The sequence below is a fragment of the Melopsittacus undulatus genome, chromosome 1 (genome assembly GCF_012275295.1).
Source record: "Melopsittacus undulatus isolate bMelUnd1 chromosome 1, bMelUnd1.mat.Z, whole genome shotgun sequence".
Classification (NCBI taxonomy): Eukaryota; Metazoa; Chordata; class Aves; order Psittaciformes; family Psittaculidae; genus Melopsittacus; species Melopsittacus undulatus.
The window spans coordinates 135,900,625-135,919,280 of NC_047527.1; the positions used below are offsets into that span (position 1 = coordinate 135,900,625).

At 40.6% G+C, this 18,656-nt stretch overlaps 2 protein-coding genes across 2 annotated transcripts in view; one reads left to right on the forward strand and one right to left on the reverse strand.

The window, feature by feature from the left end:
• PP2D1 (protein phosphatase 2C like domain containing 1) lies at positions 1-15,094 on the forward strand. The gene is given in 12 exon segments (XM_034060623.1): positions 1-104; positions 10,286-10,420; positions 10,516-10,580; positions 10,583-10,657; positions 10,660-10,881; positions 10,884-10,929; positions 10,931-10,992; positions 10,995-11,048; positions 11,051-11,098; positions 11,101-11,129; positions 11,131-11,340; positions 14,465-15,094. Coding segments are annotated over 12 exon segments (1,680 nt in total).
• RAB5A (RAB5A, member RAS oncogene family) overlaps positions 13,097-18,656 on the reverse strand; it is a 19,738-nt gene continuing 14,178 nt past the window's right edge. Inside the window, exon 6 of the mRNA XM_005143284.3 lies at positions 13,097-16,792. Within this exon, the coding sequence (XP_005143341.1) occupies positions 16,677-16,792 (116 nt within the window). The 3' untranslated portion in view covers positions 13,097-16,676. The remainder of the gene's footprint in view (positions 16,793-18,656) is intronic.

The following is an 18,656-nucleotide window of genomic DNA, read 5'->3' on the forward strand; positions in this document are numbered from 1 at the left end:
ATGTCGGCGGCGCTCGGGAACGGCGGCCGGTACAGAGCAGCCCCAGGGGCTGCGGGGAAAGTCGCCCTAGAAAGAGGCGGCACCGGCGGCGCTCCAGAGGGCCGGTGAGCCCGCGGGGCTGCCCAACCTCGGTCCCCCCTTGTAGTGACACTACTTTGTTGGGGTTAACCATTGCATCTCCGCACTGCGCGCTTTGCAGCCGCCTTTAAGTGATGTGTTTTTCCCGCAGCTGGCTTCTAATTCAATATATAAACATCAGTCAGTTTCAAATCCGCAGCTCCTCTCATCATGGTTCTGGGGCTTGTTTGTTTGTTTTGCTTTGAGGGTTTTATTTATTCACGGAGAGGTGTTAACAGCAGGTCAACTTAAGTTGTCTCAAAAGGATGACCTTTTAATTGAAAGATAAAATTAAGTGATCCCACCACAGAAACTGCACTCTATGCACAGAAGCAAGCTGCTTTGGTTTTGAGGCGGTTACGCTTCGTTGCACGTATGTAAAACCCGTGGTCGAGCTGCGAGAAACCGCAAATGACAATTATATAGTGCGGCATCACGGTTTAGGAGGTCGGGATTGAGGCTGGGCGTTTGCCTGGGATCTGCGGCTCTTTGATGTGTAAACCTGGAGTAGCAGTATTATTGCGGAAAGAATCACAGCGTGTGGACACCCAGGGCCTTGCCACCTTGCGTGGCAAGAAGACTCCAGACTTGTGTGAAGTTAGCAGTAGTATTTGGAGTGGGAGAGAGAGGGAGAAAACATTTTCCATGTGGTCTCCCTCTTCCATCACCTTCTCAGCTCCTGGGGATGTTTTCAAGCATCAGATTATTCATAAATGGGGAGGTGGGGAGGTGTGTGGAATAAACGCTGTAGTATTTTAATGAAAAGGGGGTCTGGGCTTGGTAGTTTGGGTTTTTTTTGGCTGAGGTTTTAAAATCAACAGGGAGTTGATGGGGGAGGAGACGGGGGAGGTTGGGACCTGCCCTGCGGCAGAGGCCGGGGCTGGCTTCGGGCTTCGCAGCCGCCGTGACAGCGACCTATAAGATGGCTGCTGCCATCCCCGGGGCTTTAAGACGGACTGTTAAGGTGGAGGGAAGGCTGCCCTCGGCAGCGGCGGCCCCGAGCGTCGCGGAAAATAAAGGGAAACAACCCCTCCAGTTTGTCCTAAATTTGAGAGAGAATTATAGGGGGTTTTAACTATGTTTTAGAGTGCCTGAATCGTGTTTTCAAATAACAGATTAGCGATGTATGTAACAGCCACTGAAGAACCTCTTCGCTTACATTTTTCTTGCCAGTTAGGGTTAGGCTTTCTTCTCCGAGTTGAAAACGAAACTGCTCTTGCTTAACTTCACTTTCAGCTTTCCCACTGCGCTTCCTCGGTAGCAAACGTTACAAGTGAAGAGTGCATCTGAAGCAACGTATTGCCTCCTGTGGACCACTCAATATCCATGCCGGAACACAGACAGGCAGTTTTTCTGGGAGCTATAGCCTTTACATCCCCAAATATGGGATTTTTTATTTTTATTTTTTATTTTCTTTTCATTAAAAGACAACACTAGCTTCTCCTTTAAACAGCAAACTAATGATAATTAACCCACCATTAAGGTTGCCCACAAATGAATTACCAACTTCAACTATGAAAATACGATTGCTGCTTTCACACAGGTGTGTAACTCCCCTGAAGTTTTGCTAAGACCACTCAGTGTGCATTTATGCCTGAAGCTGCACACAGGGTGTTCATAGCATTACAGCCTAGGCAGACAACTTTATTCTTTCACCTTATTCGTCAGGGTCCTTAAAAGTCTGAGAAGCTTTTGCTTGCATGTAAGTAAAATCAAAGAGAGAAGCTGTCATAAAGTAGATACTTTGGTTAAATGCCCGAATATTTGTTTACATTTCATGGTGTGTTTGTGAGGGTCTAGTGGGAAAACCACTGCCCTATTCCATACAGTAAGGCACCAGCCAATATACGTGTTAGAAATACTTTTACTAAAGTCCTTTCTTGAATTCTCAACAGCAAAGCTGCCCTGCAATATTGTGTCTCTTTTTCATCCCCTTTTTATCTTGCTCACTAGATAACCAGAACAGTAAGTACCAGCCTGTGGCTAGGGATACAGTTACTATAGTAACATTTATAAACACGGAATTCACTACACATGCAGAGCTACTGCTTACTGGGAGTGGCTTAGAAAGAAATGACTTCAGCTGCAAATAGGTAAGTCTTTCTCTTTTTTAAGTCTGATTTAAATCATCACTCTCATTCTTGTGCAAATGCATTGTTAAAAAAATAATAAAGAAAAAAGCTTGACTTTGTTAAACTGTTGCAGTGACAGATAAGATATTACATTCAGTAATAACAAATGAATAAGGAAGGAAAAGATCAGTCACCAGCTGAATGGGGCTATAACCTGGGCTGTGTTGAGTGGTGGTAGCTTCAGTAAATGTAATTTGGATGTAACAGGTTACACTAAGAAAAATTGAAGAATTTGGTCTTTGATGGCTGAGTGTATAGATTACATTCTCAGTTTCACATATCCAGGTTGGCTTTTTCTGTTGACTGAATTCATAAGCAAGTACATGTTAATTTTCTACTTGCAATGTGTGCATAACTCTGAGCACAACAGAATCACTCTAGTGGTTATATTAAACATGCACTATTAAGATACTGAATTAGATTCAAACTCTATGCGCTGCCTGACAACCCCTCACCACGTTTCTCAGTTCCCATCCTTTGGGGCATGTCAGTAGGTTTACACAAGTGGAACTGACCCTGGAACTGGTGTTTAGGAAGCAATGGTGGGAGCTGAGTGAGACGAGCTGCCTGCCTCTGTGGCTCCACTCCCAATCTCAGGTGAGTGGCTGGGTGTCTTCAGGAAAACTGCTCATCTGGATTGAATTAAGCAGGCCTGGAGTGGGATGAAACATGAATGCCAGTCCATGTGATTCTCCTCAGATCGCTGTCATTCTGCTGGCAGCCCCAAGGAGGTCTCTGCTCATTGCTCCCAGGAGAAATGCATCTCGTGTTTACCGCTCTCCCTGAATTCACTGCTAACACTGAACAGGCTTAAATGCAGGAGAGTGTGCACTATTCCAGCAAAGGAGGTGGCTGCATTCTTGATGTCACAAAAGAGGAAATTAAAATGCAGTTTAGGGTGTGCCTGACGCTTGGTTATTGCCTAGTTGTCATTTAGGGCTTCTGGGGCCTATCTCGATCACATAAATTAAAGAATGAGTCAACTAATAGCAGCCTTATGCTGAATGCTGAGATGGACCTCCCAGCCCGCGGCTGAGCTCTAGGAGCCTACCTTTTTACCCCTTATCCCCATCTCCCAGCCTAGTTGGAAACCTCTGTCCCTTTCTTTTGCTCAAGATGGGACATTCTTCCTGCTCTCCCACCTGTTTTTATTCTTACCATTCAATGCAAATGTGAAAAGCGGAGCTCTTTTCCCTCCAGGGAATTTCTCGGAGTATAAAATCCTATTGTGTCTTTTCATTAGCACATTCCTTGTGGGTGAAGTGGCCTCCCTCTTGGCCACCAGAACTCAGGACTGCTATCAATATTTTATGAATCACTGGAAGTATGAACAGTACAAAAGTTTTGTTCATTATGGTCTCTCCAGCATCTTGTCAGCTTCCCATGGTGCTTACATGTGACTTTAATAATGCAGATGGCAGGCCTTCCCACCACTAAGCTTTGTCTGCTGTGGGGAACCTCACAGAGAAGGTTTTTTAACCTTCTGTTAAAAATTGGGTGATTTTTAAAACATGCAGGAAAAATAATGGAGAAAATGTCATTGCAATGCTCATGGCTGTTTTCGCAGCACAAACTTCTTGTTAGTGATGGAGCACTTGGCAGTTTTTATTCACTTCTTACCCAGAGGATGCTCTTCCTGACTGTAGTCAGAGTTGTGATTTAACACAAACCGAGTGAGAAAACTAAAGGCTGGGCTCATGCAGCACAGTGAATGTACTGCCTTTGCCAGTACAATGTGAACTGTGTATGCCAAGTTCAGAAGCTGCTTGTTAAAGTTCTTTAGCCATCTGAAGTCACTAGGTAGGCTTATACTGTGTTGTTTTGCGGTAGTGAGGGCTCTAGATTGCTTCATGCAAACATAGGATGGACTGCCTATTTTGTTCTTACTATTTCTCTCTTCTGTCTCCCCACATTATTTCTCTAACATCTTTTTCTCTGTTTCCTGTTACTTAACGCATGGCAGAGATCCCTGAAATTCTGTGGGACCCCATTAGTGTACTTTGGCTGTGGGAGTTTTGCCAGCCACCCCATGCCCATGTAGGGCAGGTTGGTCAGTGCTGGCAGCATCACAGACCCCTGGCTGACTGGCACAGGTTCAGCTGGCAGGAGCGGGAGGGAAGGGGTATCTTCCTTTTTGCTACCTGCACCCAAGTAGTTGCTGATTGGGCACTCTTGATATGACGCTGGTTTAGGCAATGATACTCTGCACAGGAAATACCTTTTATTTCTGTAAGATGAAGTTACACTGGCCTAAGCACATCTGACTGTGCAAGCTAATCCTGGGCCCTCCCCATACCTGTGTGGGAGAGCACCTGGGAGTCCTAAGAACTAGGGACACAACTGCATGCAAGACTACTAACCACATGGCAAGCTGCAACGACTAAACAGGTTAAACCCCTTCATTTAGGCCAACTATAATTGTGGTGAGTGTGACTGGAAAAAGCAGAGGAACCTCAGGAGCACAGAAACAACCCCAGATGTGGGCTTGTGGGGTTAGGGTGTCTGGGAGGAGAGTGCAGAAGGCATGGTTATGTTATCTTTACCCATCTTGCATCTTCTGCCACAGCTTTCTCTTTGTGGATCCCAAAACCTCGGGTACCTCCTCTCCCATGCCAAGCCCAGCAGGCTCAGTGCTTCACAGCCTCCCTGCCCTATGCAGGGACTCAGTGGGTTATGAACTGGCACCTCTGGCCCACCAGGACAGACCCTTCTACTGGGAAGGGGTACAACATGGTTTTGGAGTCAAATGGTTTTGTCATTGCTTTGCTACTCCCATTTCCCAGTTCAATGCATCCCTCCCAACTGAGAAGCTGCACCTTTGCCCAGGCAGACAGTGCCACAGATTATAACTCTCATCTAAGAAGACCTAACGATGAGGAATGCTTCCACTTCATAGAATGACACAAAACCGGTGGGCCTGGAATGTCAAAATTCCAGTTTTGGACAACACTTAGGAAGATAAATAAGGATACTAATTATCCTAATTTATTCCACAATTATTTTAATTATTAATTGCTTCCTTCTTTCTTGCCAATTATCAGGTCTTAGTGGGAGTGTTCCCAAGTCCTGAAGGCAGGCTCTGCCCCCAGCATGCTCCTGTGACTCACCAGGTTCATCTTTATCTCTTCCCACACCTTTCATAACAAGACTTCCTTGAAGCTGCGGTAGTGCTTCTGGGGATACAGTAAGTAGGCTACTATGCACACCTAAGTTGACTCACTTGGGAGATGTTCCTTCTGCATAATTCCTTCTGCAGCTGGTTTTGGAGGATGAGAGGGCCAGCTCTGCTAAACTGGTGGAAGGTGTAGGGCATGGCTGCTGGGCTAGCAAATGAATTTGGGTTTTCAGGTGAAGAGTTTTTCAGAGATCTTATTACAAGCTTAAGGGAGGCTGTGTAAGGGGTTTCATATTGCATACTGCAGGGCACTGCCAAATCAAACAGTGCCTGCTTGGCAGGGGCTGGTGGCATCAGGCACAATGCAGCTCAGGGAAGCAGTCCCGGCTATGCCAAGAGTCACTGCCGTGGTTTCTGTAAGCAGGTGCGATGCATTCTCCAACAGTTTTCCAGAGGAGGCGCTAACTGTGTGAGAAAGGAAGGACATCAGGAGAAGAGAAGCAGGGCTCAACACACGGAGATGATAAAGCTGTGTCGTGGCATCACAGGCACATGGGAAAGGGGAGAACCTAGAGGGAAGTGCTGGCTGAGGCATGAGGTAAAGCAGGAAAGAGGGAAAAGACAAGCAAAGAAGCCAGTGTTCATTCAGCAAGAATTTGAGCAGTGAGGGCTGTTTGTATGTATTAGCTGATAACATTGTGATGAGAAGCTCAGAGAGACTGTGACCTCCATTTTACATGGCACAGCCCTTCTTTGCCTCCTGTCACCTGAAGGCAGTCAGGCATCTTCCCTGTGCTGGTTTCAGCAGTAACAGCCATCGTTTTCTGAGACCACAAGTATGTAGCAAATAATAAGCAATAATAATGCCAGATCTCACAGAGGAAGGGGTTCAGGATGAGAGATTGTGTAAGTTAAGTGCTGACTGTGACAACTGTAAGTGAGGAAGAAGCATGCTCTGGGTGGAGACAGAAACAGCATGTGTCAGAGGGAGATGACTGCATTAGGGACTCTTCTGTTTGGATACAAATCAGATCCTGGATCCTCAAAGCTCAGTGGCACCTTTGCTAATTAAAAAATGAGATTGTAGTGTCAAACTGCAAAAGGCTTACTGGGGTGATGGTATCCTCTGCCATATGAACCCGTGGTCTGCAGTGTTATGCTTTGCCCCTTTTACAGACAGGGCAGTGTACAGAAGAGGCAGAGCAGCCTACCTTTCCTAGGAGCAGGACTAAGCATTTACCAAGAGGCTCTTTGTTGTGACATGAAGGGTAAATATGATGTATCCCCCCTTGAAAACATATGCAGTCTCAAACTGTGGTTCACTCCCTATTCTTCTACATCTTCTAATTTTTTTGATCTGCTTCTATTTTCAGCTCAGAACATTAAACAGTGTTGGGTTTTGGCTCCCTAAATAGGCACAGAGAAACTGCAGTGAGCTAGAAAGCTGAATTTCGTTCTTTGCTCTCTGAGACTGAGAGTGCTTTAGCTTCATATATTGTGCTGTCAGTATCTCGCTGTATCCTCTAACCTGACAGCAAAAAGCTTGCAAGTTTCTTTCTGTTCCTTATGAGGAAAATGCCAGGAAAGAGGGAAATACAGAATAATCTTTCTACTTTGTAAGAGATCAACAAGGGAAATGTTTTATTTCATTTTTATAAGGTTTTCAGTGATTAATATAAGCAATGTGTACATAATATAAAAATTAGGATCAGGGTTGCCCTTCTACTAAATGTAAGCAAAATGATTGCAATGAAGAGTTGTAGTATATCTTGTTGTTCTACATGAATTATTATGTATATTATCCTGGTTATTTACACCTTGTAAGTAAGTAGGACTGTTTCAGTGCTCTGAAATCGTGATTTGTTAGCACTTACACCCACTTAAGAGATATAAACATCTATGAAGTATGTGAGTGTAAAGAATTCTTACTGAACTCAAACTAACATTTTATTGAAAGTTCTCAATTTCCTGCCTCTAATTCAAGGAGTTTTATATATATGATATGTAAAATAGGTTAATAGGTAAAAGGCTGACTGAGAAAAACCTATTTACTGGATTATATGTGCATATTAGTCCTAACTGTTCTCAGGCCTGAATGCACCATCACAATGACCACAGTGAAAACATTCGTGCCATCTCCCGTTCTCAAACCCAAACTATGCAGAATAAAGAAGAGACCTAAGTAAACTTATTTTTGCTGCTTTTTAAATCATGTACCACCTTATCTTGCCCCACTGAAGTGGTGCAGCATTTCTAGAGGAGGCTGATGCTCACCTCTTGTGGAGGTTTCCCATATATTGGTTCTACAGCAGATTTGTGAGCTGCAGCCACCTGCCAGCTCAGCTCTGCAAGGACAAGCCATGTTCCAGCATCATAAGGGGGTTTTAAGTGGCTCTGCTAATACTACAGTAAGTATCTTCTGCAGAAGATATTTTCTTCTTAAAAATGTATAATTGATCTATTTCAGCTGATTGGAGGCACCGGGTTCTTTAAGATACATTAACTAGGGCTGCAGGAGGTTGGGGCTTTGTCTTTGGCAAAATTTTGTCAAACAATTGTCATCACAGGTAAAAAGAGTGTGCGTTCAAACGCAAATCATGGAAATGCTCATAATCCACAGCTGATGAACAGAAGTGGTGCCAGAGAAGAAAATACACTTCCCAGAGGAAATCCTGTAACAGAAAACAGTTGCAAAATAGTTACTTTAGGTATCAAGTTTAAAGAGAGCCCCAGAAAAAGGATGAGGTTGAAGCAGGATGAAATTACCAAAGGCTACTCTTGCAATGTGGCTGTGGGATGGTACTGCAGCTAAACCGCTGCTGTTTGCTCTCGTGCTGGATTAGCAGCAGTTAATCTGAAGTCAGAAATCTCTGAAGACAGAGTATGATAAAAACCTATAATATATGCATTTTTGCCTGATATTTCTCATCCATAGGCACATAAATACTAAACACTGAAATAAACATAGTGAATTTAAATAAAAACAATGTATTTTCATACTCAGTAGAGATGATGTATTGGCTAGCAAGCTGAGCTTCTCATATGGTGTCAGGATTTTGTGTCATTATGCTGCCTGTATACGTGTCATGTGCTGATGATATAGGGGGAACAGGATGTTGTGCAGGCAGCTGTAAGGTTTAGCTGTACATCATATTATAGGAGAGAGCAGCCATTCAAACTATCAACCAATTTCATCTGCTGCTTTAGCACATTGATATTTACAAGGTTTCTTCCGCATTTCAAATTACAGGTAGAATTATCAGTGCTGTCTACAAATAGGAGTGCCTCACATTTTCAGTAACTTACAACTCTGCAGATATTAACTGCTCACACAGAAATTTTCCGAGCCTGAAGCAGAATTAACTTGTAAAAATTGCAGGCAGTATGTTTCAGCTGTTTCTATTATTAGAAAATATGTTGTTTTGTATGTATTAAACCAAAACGCTAATAGCTATTTCATAGAGAAACTCCAAAATCGATGTTTTCAGGTAGGGCTCTGGAGATCTGGCTGAGACTGCACCAGTGGTGCACCTTTTATCATTGTAAATGTATCCAAATCAGAGCAAGTGACAACAGTTAAAAAGCAGCATCAGTTTCCCAGTGCTGAGTGGAGACATGCCAGCATGTAGGTGCTGAATGCAGGCAGCCCCCTCTGCACCGGCTGGCCTGTCAGGGAGTGCCTTGCCAGGACTTGCTCTGCAGTTCTGACTCTTGGGTTTGTAGCACTGGGTGCCAGACCCAAGAATAGTAACACAGCATCATGGAATTAAATTGAGGAGAGACAAAGCTGGGGAGGAAGAGGAGAATGGAGCAAGGAACTAAAGCAGGAGGAAGGAGGTGCATGGGAACAGGTGATGGATAGTAGCTTTGGCTGGAGAAGGGGAAGAGAGGTTTGCACTGAGGAGAGCCTATGATGGCCTTGGCAGTACCTGGCCTTGATTCCATGTTTTCAACCTCATTGCTCTTCAGTGAGCTCTGCTGCAAAGCATGTCTCTCCTTCCATTCTGATGGCTGGAGAACAAAGAATGCACATGCTGCTGCTAGCAGGTCTCACAGTTCAAAGAGCAGGGGTGTTTCCTGGAGACCTAAAAAGGTCACACACTTGGCCCATTTGATAATACTTTTGCTCTTCATTATGCTTTCTTTATTGAGAAACTGTCACATTCAAAATCCACCCTACATTAAACAAACATGAACATTGAGAAATCTATCTCTTGCAAGCAAGAAAAACAATAGGATATTGTCCACATAAATGTAATTTATCTTCTGTGTGCCTAAACACAATGGTATAAAACAGCGTTTTTTCCAACTGACTCCTAAAAAGCTCACCACTAAACCCAATGGCAATCAGACAGTGATTTGATTAAAGAGATATACCAATGCTTCTGGCCCCATTTCATATTTCCCATTCAAAATTGGTACTTTTTTCTTTTTTTAATCTTAATTTGAATATGCTTTTTTTTTCTTTTCCCTCTCAGGCAGGGTATACATTTTACCATGTCTGGAAAGTGATGGGTAGATACAGAAAAGGTGATGAGGAATTATGTTGTATTCACAGTTCTAACAGTGTGAATGCATAGGGGGGTATGCACTGCATCACAAGGAGGAAACAACTGACTGAAACCTTACTAGGTGCAAGAATAATCTAAACTGTTGCGAACTTCATATTTCCAAAATTTTCACTTCTTGAATTTACTGCTGCTGTTTAACATAGTTGTTAGTTACTATTTTTTTATAATCTCACATTTCCCAGTTTCTTGGCCACATATGCATTAGTATGCAATGATGCAATTCAGAGTTCATAAAAGAGTGAGAAAAAGCTTAGGTAGCATAGTATGTCCTAATAATAAAATATTCAAATGTGAAAATATGAGAACTCTTCACATATTCAACTCCTCTATAGAATGAGAAGAGTGTAAAAATCTCAGGACAAAACAAACCCACCTGATTTTGAACTTTGTGGAGATGAGGAAGATGACCTGGAGAAGGTCACAATTGTATCTGAGAATAACTCCAAGCACATTTAGGTTTCTTGCTCTGCATATCATAGAATCATAGAATAGTTAGGGTTGGAAAGGACCTTAAGATCATCTAGTTCCAACCCCCCTGCTATGGGCAGGGACACCTCACACTAAACCATATCACCCAAGGCATCCCATACCACCTTCTTTATCATAAAAGAACCTACAAAGCCCTAATTTTACTAGACTTTGATAGCCCTTGAAGACTGACAACAAAAATCTTTTGGCTTAGAGCCACAAACTAATTTCAAAATTGACCCAGATTCCTAAATATTGAGACACATTAAGCAGAAGATTGTTTATTCATTTGAATTCTTTATGGATAACCATACTCCCACATCATATTGTGATCTTGCTAATATTAACAATCCTGGTACTTTTAAAAAAATAAATAATTCTTTAATAAATGCATTATCTATCTGCTAAGACAGAAACTCCACATGACAGGGAGATAAGGAAGGCAGGTTTGTTGGGCTTGACACCTGTGGATATAGGTCAGATGTTTTGGGGGGTTAGTTGATAGCTTTCATGGTGTGGCAGCTGCAAACAATTGCAGCAAAGCTTCCACTTTTACTTCTTGACCAGCTTTCTCCAGTGGCTTCCTCCTATGAAAGGATAAATGGCAAGTTCTAGATTCTTGTGCCACACTGATCAGGGCAGCTTACAGCGAGAAAGATTTTTCTCTGATAAACTAGGCAATGACAAGACCCATACTTTGTGGAATGGATCCACAAAGCATATGCCAAGCAAGCCCTTTCGGAGAATGCATAGACTTTTACCACTGGGAAGGAATGAGGTTTCCAAAGTTTGCTGTAGTGGCTGTTCAGCAGTTACCTGCTTGGCAGCAGGAATCCCCAGCAAAGAGACAGATGGCACTGAGGAAGAAGAAAGAAGACACTTTGAAAACAACACACAGCCCATTAGCCAGGACAGTCAAAGGTGTTGCAGGGTTACGGCCCATAGCTGAGAGATATGTACACTCCACTCCACCAAATAACAGGAGAAAAAACAAGACAGAAATTTGCTGGCAGTAGATAGCCAGAGATATAAAGGAGCAAATGTTTTAACTTGACAACTTGGAGGAGACATGAGAAATTCCCTTACAATTGATACTGGCATCAGACAATAAGTTTTAAGCTTATTAGATGAGTAGCCTCAGTAAATACTATGAGTTAAGCAGTAAAGTCAATTTACTAACATGAAAGACAGTTATCAGAAATCAGATTATTTTAGATCTGATAAATCTCTTCTGTCAATGAAATATGCTTTAATATTGTTTATTAATTTATTTCATGAGACTAAGTGCCACCACATTTTGCTATCAGCAAGCTGGAAGCATGATCTGTGGGGATGTTCTCAATTGACAATTTCTGAAATAGGAATTGGTTATTATTTATTGTTTTTAATGAAGATCTATTCAGACCTATTTCCGTATGACGTAGAACCCTGCTTTGCCTTTCTATAGGGTGGAAAATCAGTTATTAATTACAATCAGAAACACTGATACTGCTTCTCCACCCGGCCCTGCTCCAGGCAACATTAGATAAAGCTCTTGCAGTTCTTAGCAACCCTATTCACTATATCTTCCCACTTGGTGATTTTCATTACCAGTTATCTTGTGTACATTAGACAGCTGTAAGATTACAAGAAAAATGCTTGCTATTCCATAAAGGAGTACAGAAGCGGAATATTCTTATATATATCAATATACTATATAGCATATTAATATATATACTTATGTAGTATGTATTAGTATATATTAATATATATTTTTATAGATATTAAAAGCTGGTGAATAGTTTCAAATGGTTTTGTATTTTAGCTGTAGTTACATTCTGTAGCATCTTCCAGTCTCTGCTGAAACACATACCCAGCACTATAATACTTTTCTATCACATCCCCCCAGGCATTAGTAAGGAGTGTGCGAATACTGCAGTTGGGCACTCCCTCCTCAGATGAGTGTATTCACAAAACTTGAAAGACTTCTTCACATTTCTTCATATGAATTTGACTGAAATTAAGAGGGTCAAAGATCAGTGGAGAAAGCAAAACCTATTTGAGAGGCTTCATTTTTTTTTATGAGGCAAAAAATAATCATATTCCATATTTGGAAAAACTGATTCCAGAAGAAAATATGTTTCAATAACAATAACATGCAACCCTCTGCTGGTGTGAGGAACACTAGAAACCAACTTGAACATGCACTGACCCTGAACCACCTAACTGGTTTGTCCCCACTCCCCCTTACTCTCCCTTGTCCCAGTGCTTGTTGCTATGATCATTCTTTTTCTCCCTCAACCAACCAATTTTGCAGCTTCTTGAACTTCACTGGGCGTACCAAACCTGGTGGTTTAGCACTAGAGCTCAGGTACTCTTTCAGAATATGCAGTCACACCTTTAATGGAATACAATATTGTCATATAAAAAGTGGGAATGTTTTCAGATGCATTTGTTTTCATCTTATAGGGGAAGCAACTTGATTTTATTACAATGAGCTTGAAAGGCAAGATAAAGGCAAGAAAATTTGGTAAAGGATTCACCCAACTGGAGTTTTCTGGTTCTAGTTACCAACTTCCATCCTTCCCTCCCAGGTTAAGTTTTTATGCTGGCTGCAATAAAAGATATCATAAACTCACTCTCTGCTAATGAGTTAAGGCTTGTAGTTGGTAAGAGATACTTTAAACATTCTAAGATTAAAGTCCACATTTTTGAACCACTGCTAAATACACATTTATTTAATCTAATACACTTAATTTTCCAACTGTTATTACATCAAAGAAAAAATTATACAACATCAAGCTCCATTTTCCCGCCCCTCAGGAATGTGTTCTTACAGAAGTATAATCATGTTCCTTCAGCACCAGGTAAGCAACTGAAAAGGATGGTCAGATAGGCAGAGCAGATGGTGGCATCGGCCAACTTTGTCTTCCTTCATTTAGTCCCACATTGACAGGTCAGCTAGATTTTGTCAATTCTTTCGCTTTGTCTCTGGTTTGCAGAAAAGAGACTTATATCCAAAAGCATCTAGATTTTACTCTTCCTTGTAGCCAAATTGTTCTACAAGGGTCATATTATGCCCTTTGTTAGGTTTATAGCTCATGGTCTTACTCTAAGTGTTCAAAGGAAATTTTAGCCAATATTCTAGCTCTCCACAAAAATCAAAGGAAAGAGGGAGTAAGCACAAGGAAACATTCACACAGTATAACTTAAGGCATCTACGTTCTATAATTACTGAAAAAGGTGTGTCCTCCAGTTTGGTGTTCTCAATCACCTCCCAGAGAAGAGGTGCCTTCACAGACTACATGTAGCAGTCTCCTACACAAGACAATGCCAATACTGCCAAATAAATATAACTACTGAATAAGCAGTGCCTACTTATAAACACTTTTCAAAGATCTGTGCCCTAGTCTAGCCAGATGGTATTAAAATACAATATAAATGAACACAATGAAGCCAGCTTAGTGTCTGGAAATCTGCCATCCCACTCAAGTTCCTTCTGTAAGACATCACTTTTGTCCTTAGGCCAACACATGGGAGCAGATCAGTAACCTCCTCTAAAGCAAAAATGATCTCCCAGCACAGCCATACAGGATCTCAAACAATACAGCAATTTGTTTCAGAGCTGCTTTCCTTTACACTCTGCACTCAAGCTTGACAAGACTGGTCACCTGCAGCAACACAACTTCTAAGACTTTCCATTCTCATCCTGCAGATTTCAACAGTGTCAAGGGAAAAGTAAAGTACCTATTCCTACTAAAGGAAAGAAGTTAGTCCTTGGCTTCTTATGACCATGAGAACTCTCACTCCCTTGTGTCCCTTAACTGTGAAAAACGTTTAAGGCATCATGTTTGTAAACTGTAAATTCTACACGATGTCCAAAGTACTTTCAGGTACTAAAAATTTTACACTGCTATATACAGCTCTGAATCCAAATCTCTCGATTAGTTCATTCAGCCACAGTATTTTGAAAGCACACACCCACATTTTAGAAGGAACTATTTGCAAAGTGGAGTTTCTTAGGAAACTGATGACCACAAAAAAAAAACAAACCAAACAAAAAAAAAAAAACAACCCAAACAAAACCTGATCCAGAACTGTCTCTTTTCAGTAAGAGTGAAGTAAATTCATGGAACAGAGATACAAACCAGCTCGATTCTAGCACACAAAGTGGTTCTGAAGAACTGAAACAGTTTGAGGACAGAGAAGTTCACCCGTGTAACAGTTTTCAGCCACAGTCATAGGCTGCAGAGCAAGAAACAGACACCAATGCTTTTTGTGCAACAGGTCAAAGTTGCACCCATAAACAGCTGCAAGAGAACATACTGGCAATAGAGTCTAAAGACATGAACCAGCCCCCCAAGGATACAAAAGCACACCTATCTAATTAGGACTCAGGTCCACAACTGGCAGAAAAAATGGACTCCAAGATATTTTGTGACAAACCTGCAAGGCCAAAGCTGCTAGTGACTGTATCACCAGTGGGTTTTAGACCACCACCACAGTTTGAAGAGGACACAAATACATGCCTGCCTAATTGCAAATCACAAACTGCAGGAAGAGGCACCTCTGAGACACTCTATGACAATGCAGGAAGCTACATTAGTGACCAACTGGTGAAGAGTGCAGTAGCTGCAGGTTCAAGATATATTACTATTTTGATGGTAGTTCTAAATGGGTGTGATAAGATACTCAATTACCTCAGCACTTAGAAATTAATCATAGGATAACTGGAGTGCCACAGTATATATAGTACAAGCTTTTATTTATCTGTGTCATGAATTTACTTGTAATCATCTTAAATGCTGACCCACATAGTAAATCAGACACCTCGTCTGGAACTGTGCAAATGCAATAAAACCTTCTGAAATTCTCAGTAAGAAACAGTAATCAAAAATTTCCTCTTTTTTTTTAAACCACTTTATTCAAACCTGAGCACCTCAATATAAAACTAAACACTGGTGAACTGCCATTTTCCTTGCTAAACCCAGATTACTGCAAATTTAAAATCTGCACAAGTAAGTTTCTGCTATCAGTTCAACATTTAAATAGACTAATTCATCTCTTCTGACACACTTGGTAGATTTCATATAATGAAAATAACTAAAAGAATTAGTGCAATATACTGGACAGATCAAAATAAAACGTACTTTGGAAAACAAAGTTGCAAAGTTCATTACTGACAGACAGCAGTACTTATGTTACAGATACAGGAGCATCATTTATTACTGTTCTAGCCATAAAGGAAGAACTTAGAACCCCCTTTGATTAGAGAGGAAAAAAGTTAGCTTTAAGTAACTGTACATTCTGTATACCTTTAAGCAACTCTTAAATATTACAGAAAGTATTAAACAAATGTAGACTACAATGCAGAGTACCTATTTACAGTACATTAATATCCAAATTTAAAATCAAGTTGGATGTACATAATCGTTAGTGCACTATTTTTTTCCTTAGGGGAAAACCAAACTGTAATGGTCAAAAAATCAAGAAACCAAGGTTTGACCAAGGGATCAAAACCAAGAAAGAAGTCACAGACACCAAGTTTGTTGTGGTTTTACTTGAAGAGCTCTTACAGTTTGTAGAGGAAATAAAAAAAAAAATAATTCCTAAGTCAAAGTTGAATTGACTGGTCTGTACCCTCTGAACAGATTAGAAATGAAGTTAAACTTGATTTATCGCTAATTCCTTTAGATAACTAACGGGGTTGATATAATTTACATACAGTGTACCAACTAAAACTCCACTTTCCTGCAAGCATAGGGTTCTTAAAACTGTTAATGCAAGTATTATTTGTAATTAAATTATTAAACTATGGAATGTATAACTGAAGAATGGATACCTGCAGAAACAACTGGTTGCATGAATACTGTGAATAAGTTTAAGTAATTTTTAAACCCTGTTTCTAAAAAGGTTTTAAAGCACAATTAAGAATTATGAAAAGTCCCAATTCTATTTGTTATAACAGTAATCAGTATTGAGGCTAAAGGAACTGGCCAATCAGGTCCACAGAGAGTAGTTCTTCTACACCCCTAAGTGATTTTTAAAACCTTTCAACTGAAGGAAGTTTATTCTGCTTCCTTCTCTACTGCTCAAACGTTAACAGCCAGTGGTGGATACATGCATGTTAAAAATTTAGGTAAAAAGAAAACCCTGTATCATGAACTTGACTATTACCATAAGTCTCTTCGCTGTTTGGAAGCTGTATTGGGCCAGGTTAAGCACTCCAATTCCATGGTTATTAACAGTTAGGAAGCAGAAGAATATTCAGAACAGTTTAAAGCAACTGATGTTTTAGTTACTACAACATTGACTCTTGGGTTGTTGTGTGGGTTCAGTAAGGTCTACTCCTCTTCCTCTGGCAGAATTGGCTCCTGCATTCTGTGGTTCACTCTTGGGCAGTTTTTTTGCTGTGAAATAAAAAAAAAAAGAAAAAAAAAGAGTTAAAACTGGATTAAGTCACCTGAGTACACAGTCAACACTTTACTACTCTATAAGCGTATCAATATAATCACTATAAAATCCTGTTTGATTCAATGCATTGGTAATGATAGGTGACACCTTCTTAATGATTAACTACCTTATATATGATTTTCAAGTGAAATGCATTAGTAACTTGAGCAGTAAGTGCATCTGTTCAGGTATGCTATGCCAGTAAACAATGGGTCTGCTGGGAATCCACCTACACAGTCTTTAAGATCAGGATGCTAGCGCTAAAAGATACAAAAAGATTGAAAATGAACAAAATGCAGACAGACAGAAATGGGTCAAACTACTGCCCAACTCCCTAGCCAGAATAAGTATTTGCATCTAAAATGGCCCTCAGCACTAGATCAAGTCTCTGCCTTTTTCAAGCTGTCTTTCTTCAGCTCTGAGTCAATTGGCTGATTTTTCTTTGTTGCCCTTGTAGCTCCAGGGTACCCCCCTCAGCCGTGACATGAAAAACAGGGTGACAAACACTACCCTTCAGAGCAGTAGCTGTTCCTAGCTTTCTCTCCACCAGAAAATTTCTAAGTTCCACATAAAGGACTTCCATGGGGCTGTCCTGTCGATGCTACTAAGACCCAACAACCATCCCTGATCTACAGCCTGGCTGCATGCTTCAACTCCAAATTTCTTTGGCCAGCTTGTTAAAGAACACCTTTTCCTAAAAGGAATGAAACTCAAGTGCAACAACCAGATAACCAGCACAGTACACATTCACGGCTGTTCTACAATTTTTTGATAGATCCCAAGAGTTCAAATGATACTAAGCTGCTGACAGTAGAAAGGGACAAAGCACCAGTAGAAAAATGCCATCACAGCGCTGTCATTTTTGATTCTAGAACTGTAAATTAAGATGAATTAAGTTATGAATGAGTTCTAAAGAGGTCTATTTACAAGCAGCTGTAGCTTGTATCCCTCCATTCTGTCCATGTTCTTCTTAATTTTCTCCCATTTTTGAAGATCATATTTATTACACATGGTCCTGAGAACTGCATCCATGTTGTTCAAAAGGCAATCCCAAGTTTCATGCAGTACTTAAATCCTCACTAAGATTTTCTTTTGGGGTCTACTACTGCAGAGACCTTGCTCTGATGCACTAACAATCTGAACTTTACCCACTGATGTAAAAGAACACTCACATGGATAACTAACCTTGCAGACAAAAGACCCAAGTATTAATTGGGTATTGCTTTCTAAAATTTACTTTGCATACTTCATTAAAATATGGGGAGGTAAGCATTACTGATGATATAACACATAGAAAAAAAATAAATTAGATTTTAGGGATTAATTTTATTGTGTTGCTTTCTTAAAAAAAAACAAACAAACAAGATGCAAAGTGCAACTTTAAAGAAATTAAAATTTCACCAGAACAGTGTAATTGAGCAGGCCTATCTTGAGCCCTTACGAGAAAAATATACTTTCCACTCACACAGTTATGTGTTCTCCCCATCCCATATTTATAGTTACTATGAAGCAAGTACTTGTTATAAAGTGTTGCTATAGCAATAATTTAATTTGTATCTGCTGGAAATTTGAACCACACCACAAATTACCTTCTGCTTTACTGCCTTGGAAAGTAGAAGGTAAGTGCTCTTTAAAAATATTTAATTTTGAGATAAATGCTGTTTTTCAGAAAAAGAAGTAGAATAGAGAGGTCACAGTAGGGCAAAATACAGAACAGATTTAATAAGGTTATTTAACACTACATACTGCTATTCCCCAGTAGCAGAGCCACTACTGTGATTAAGAATATTATTAAATAGGTTGGTGACAAGCCTAAAAAAG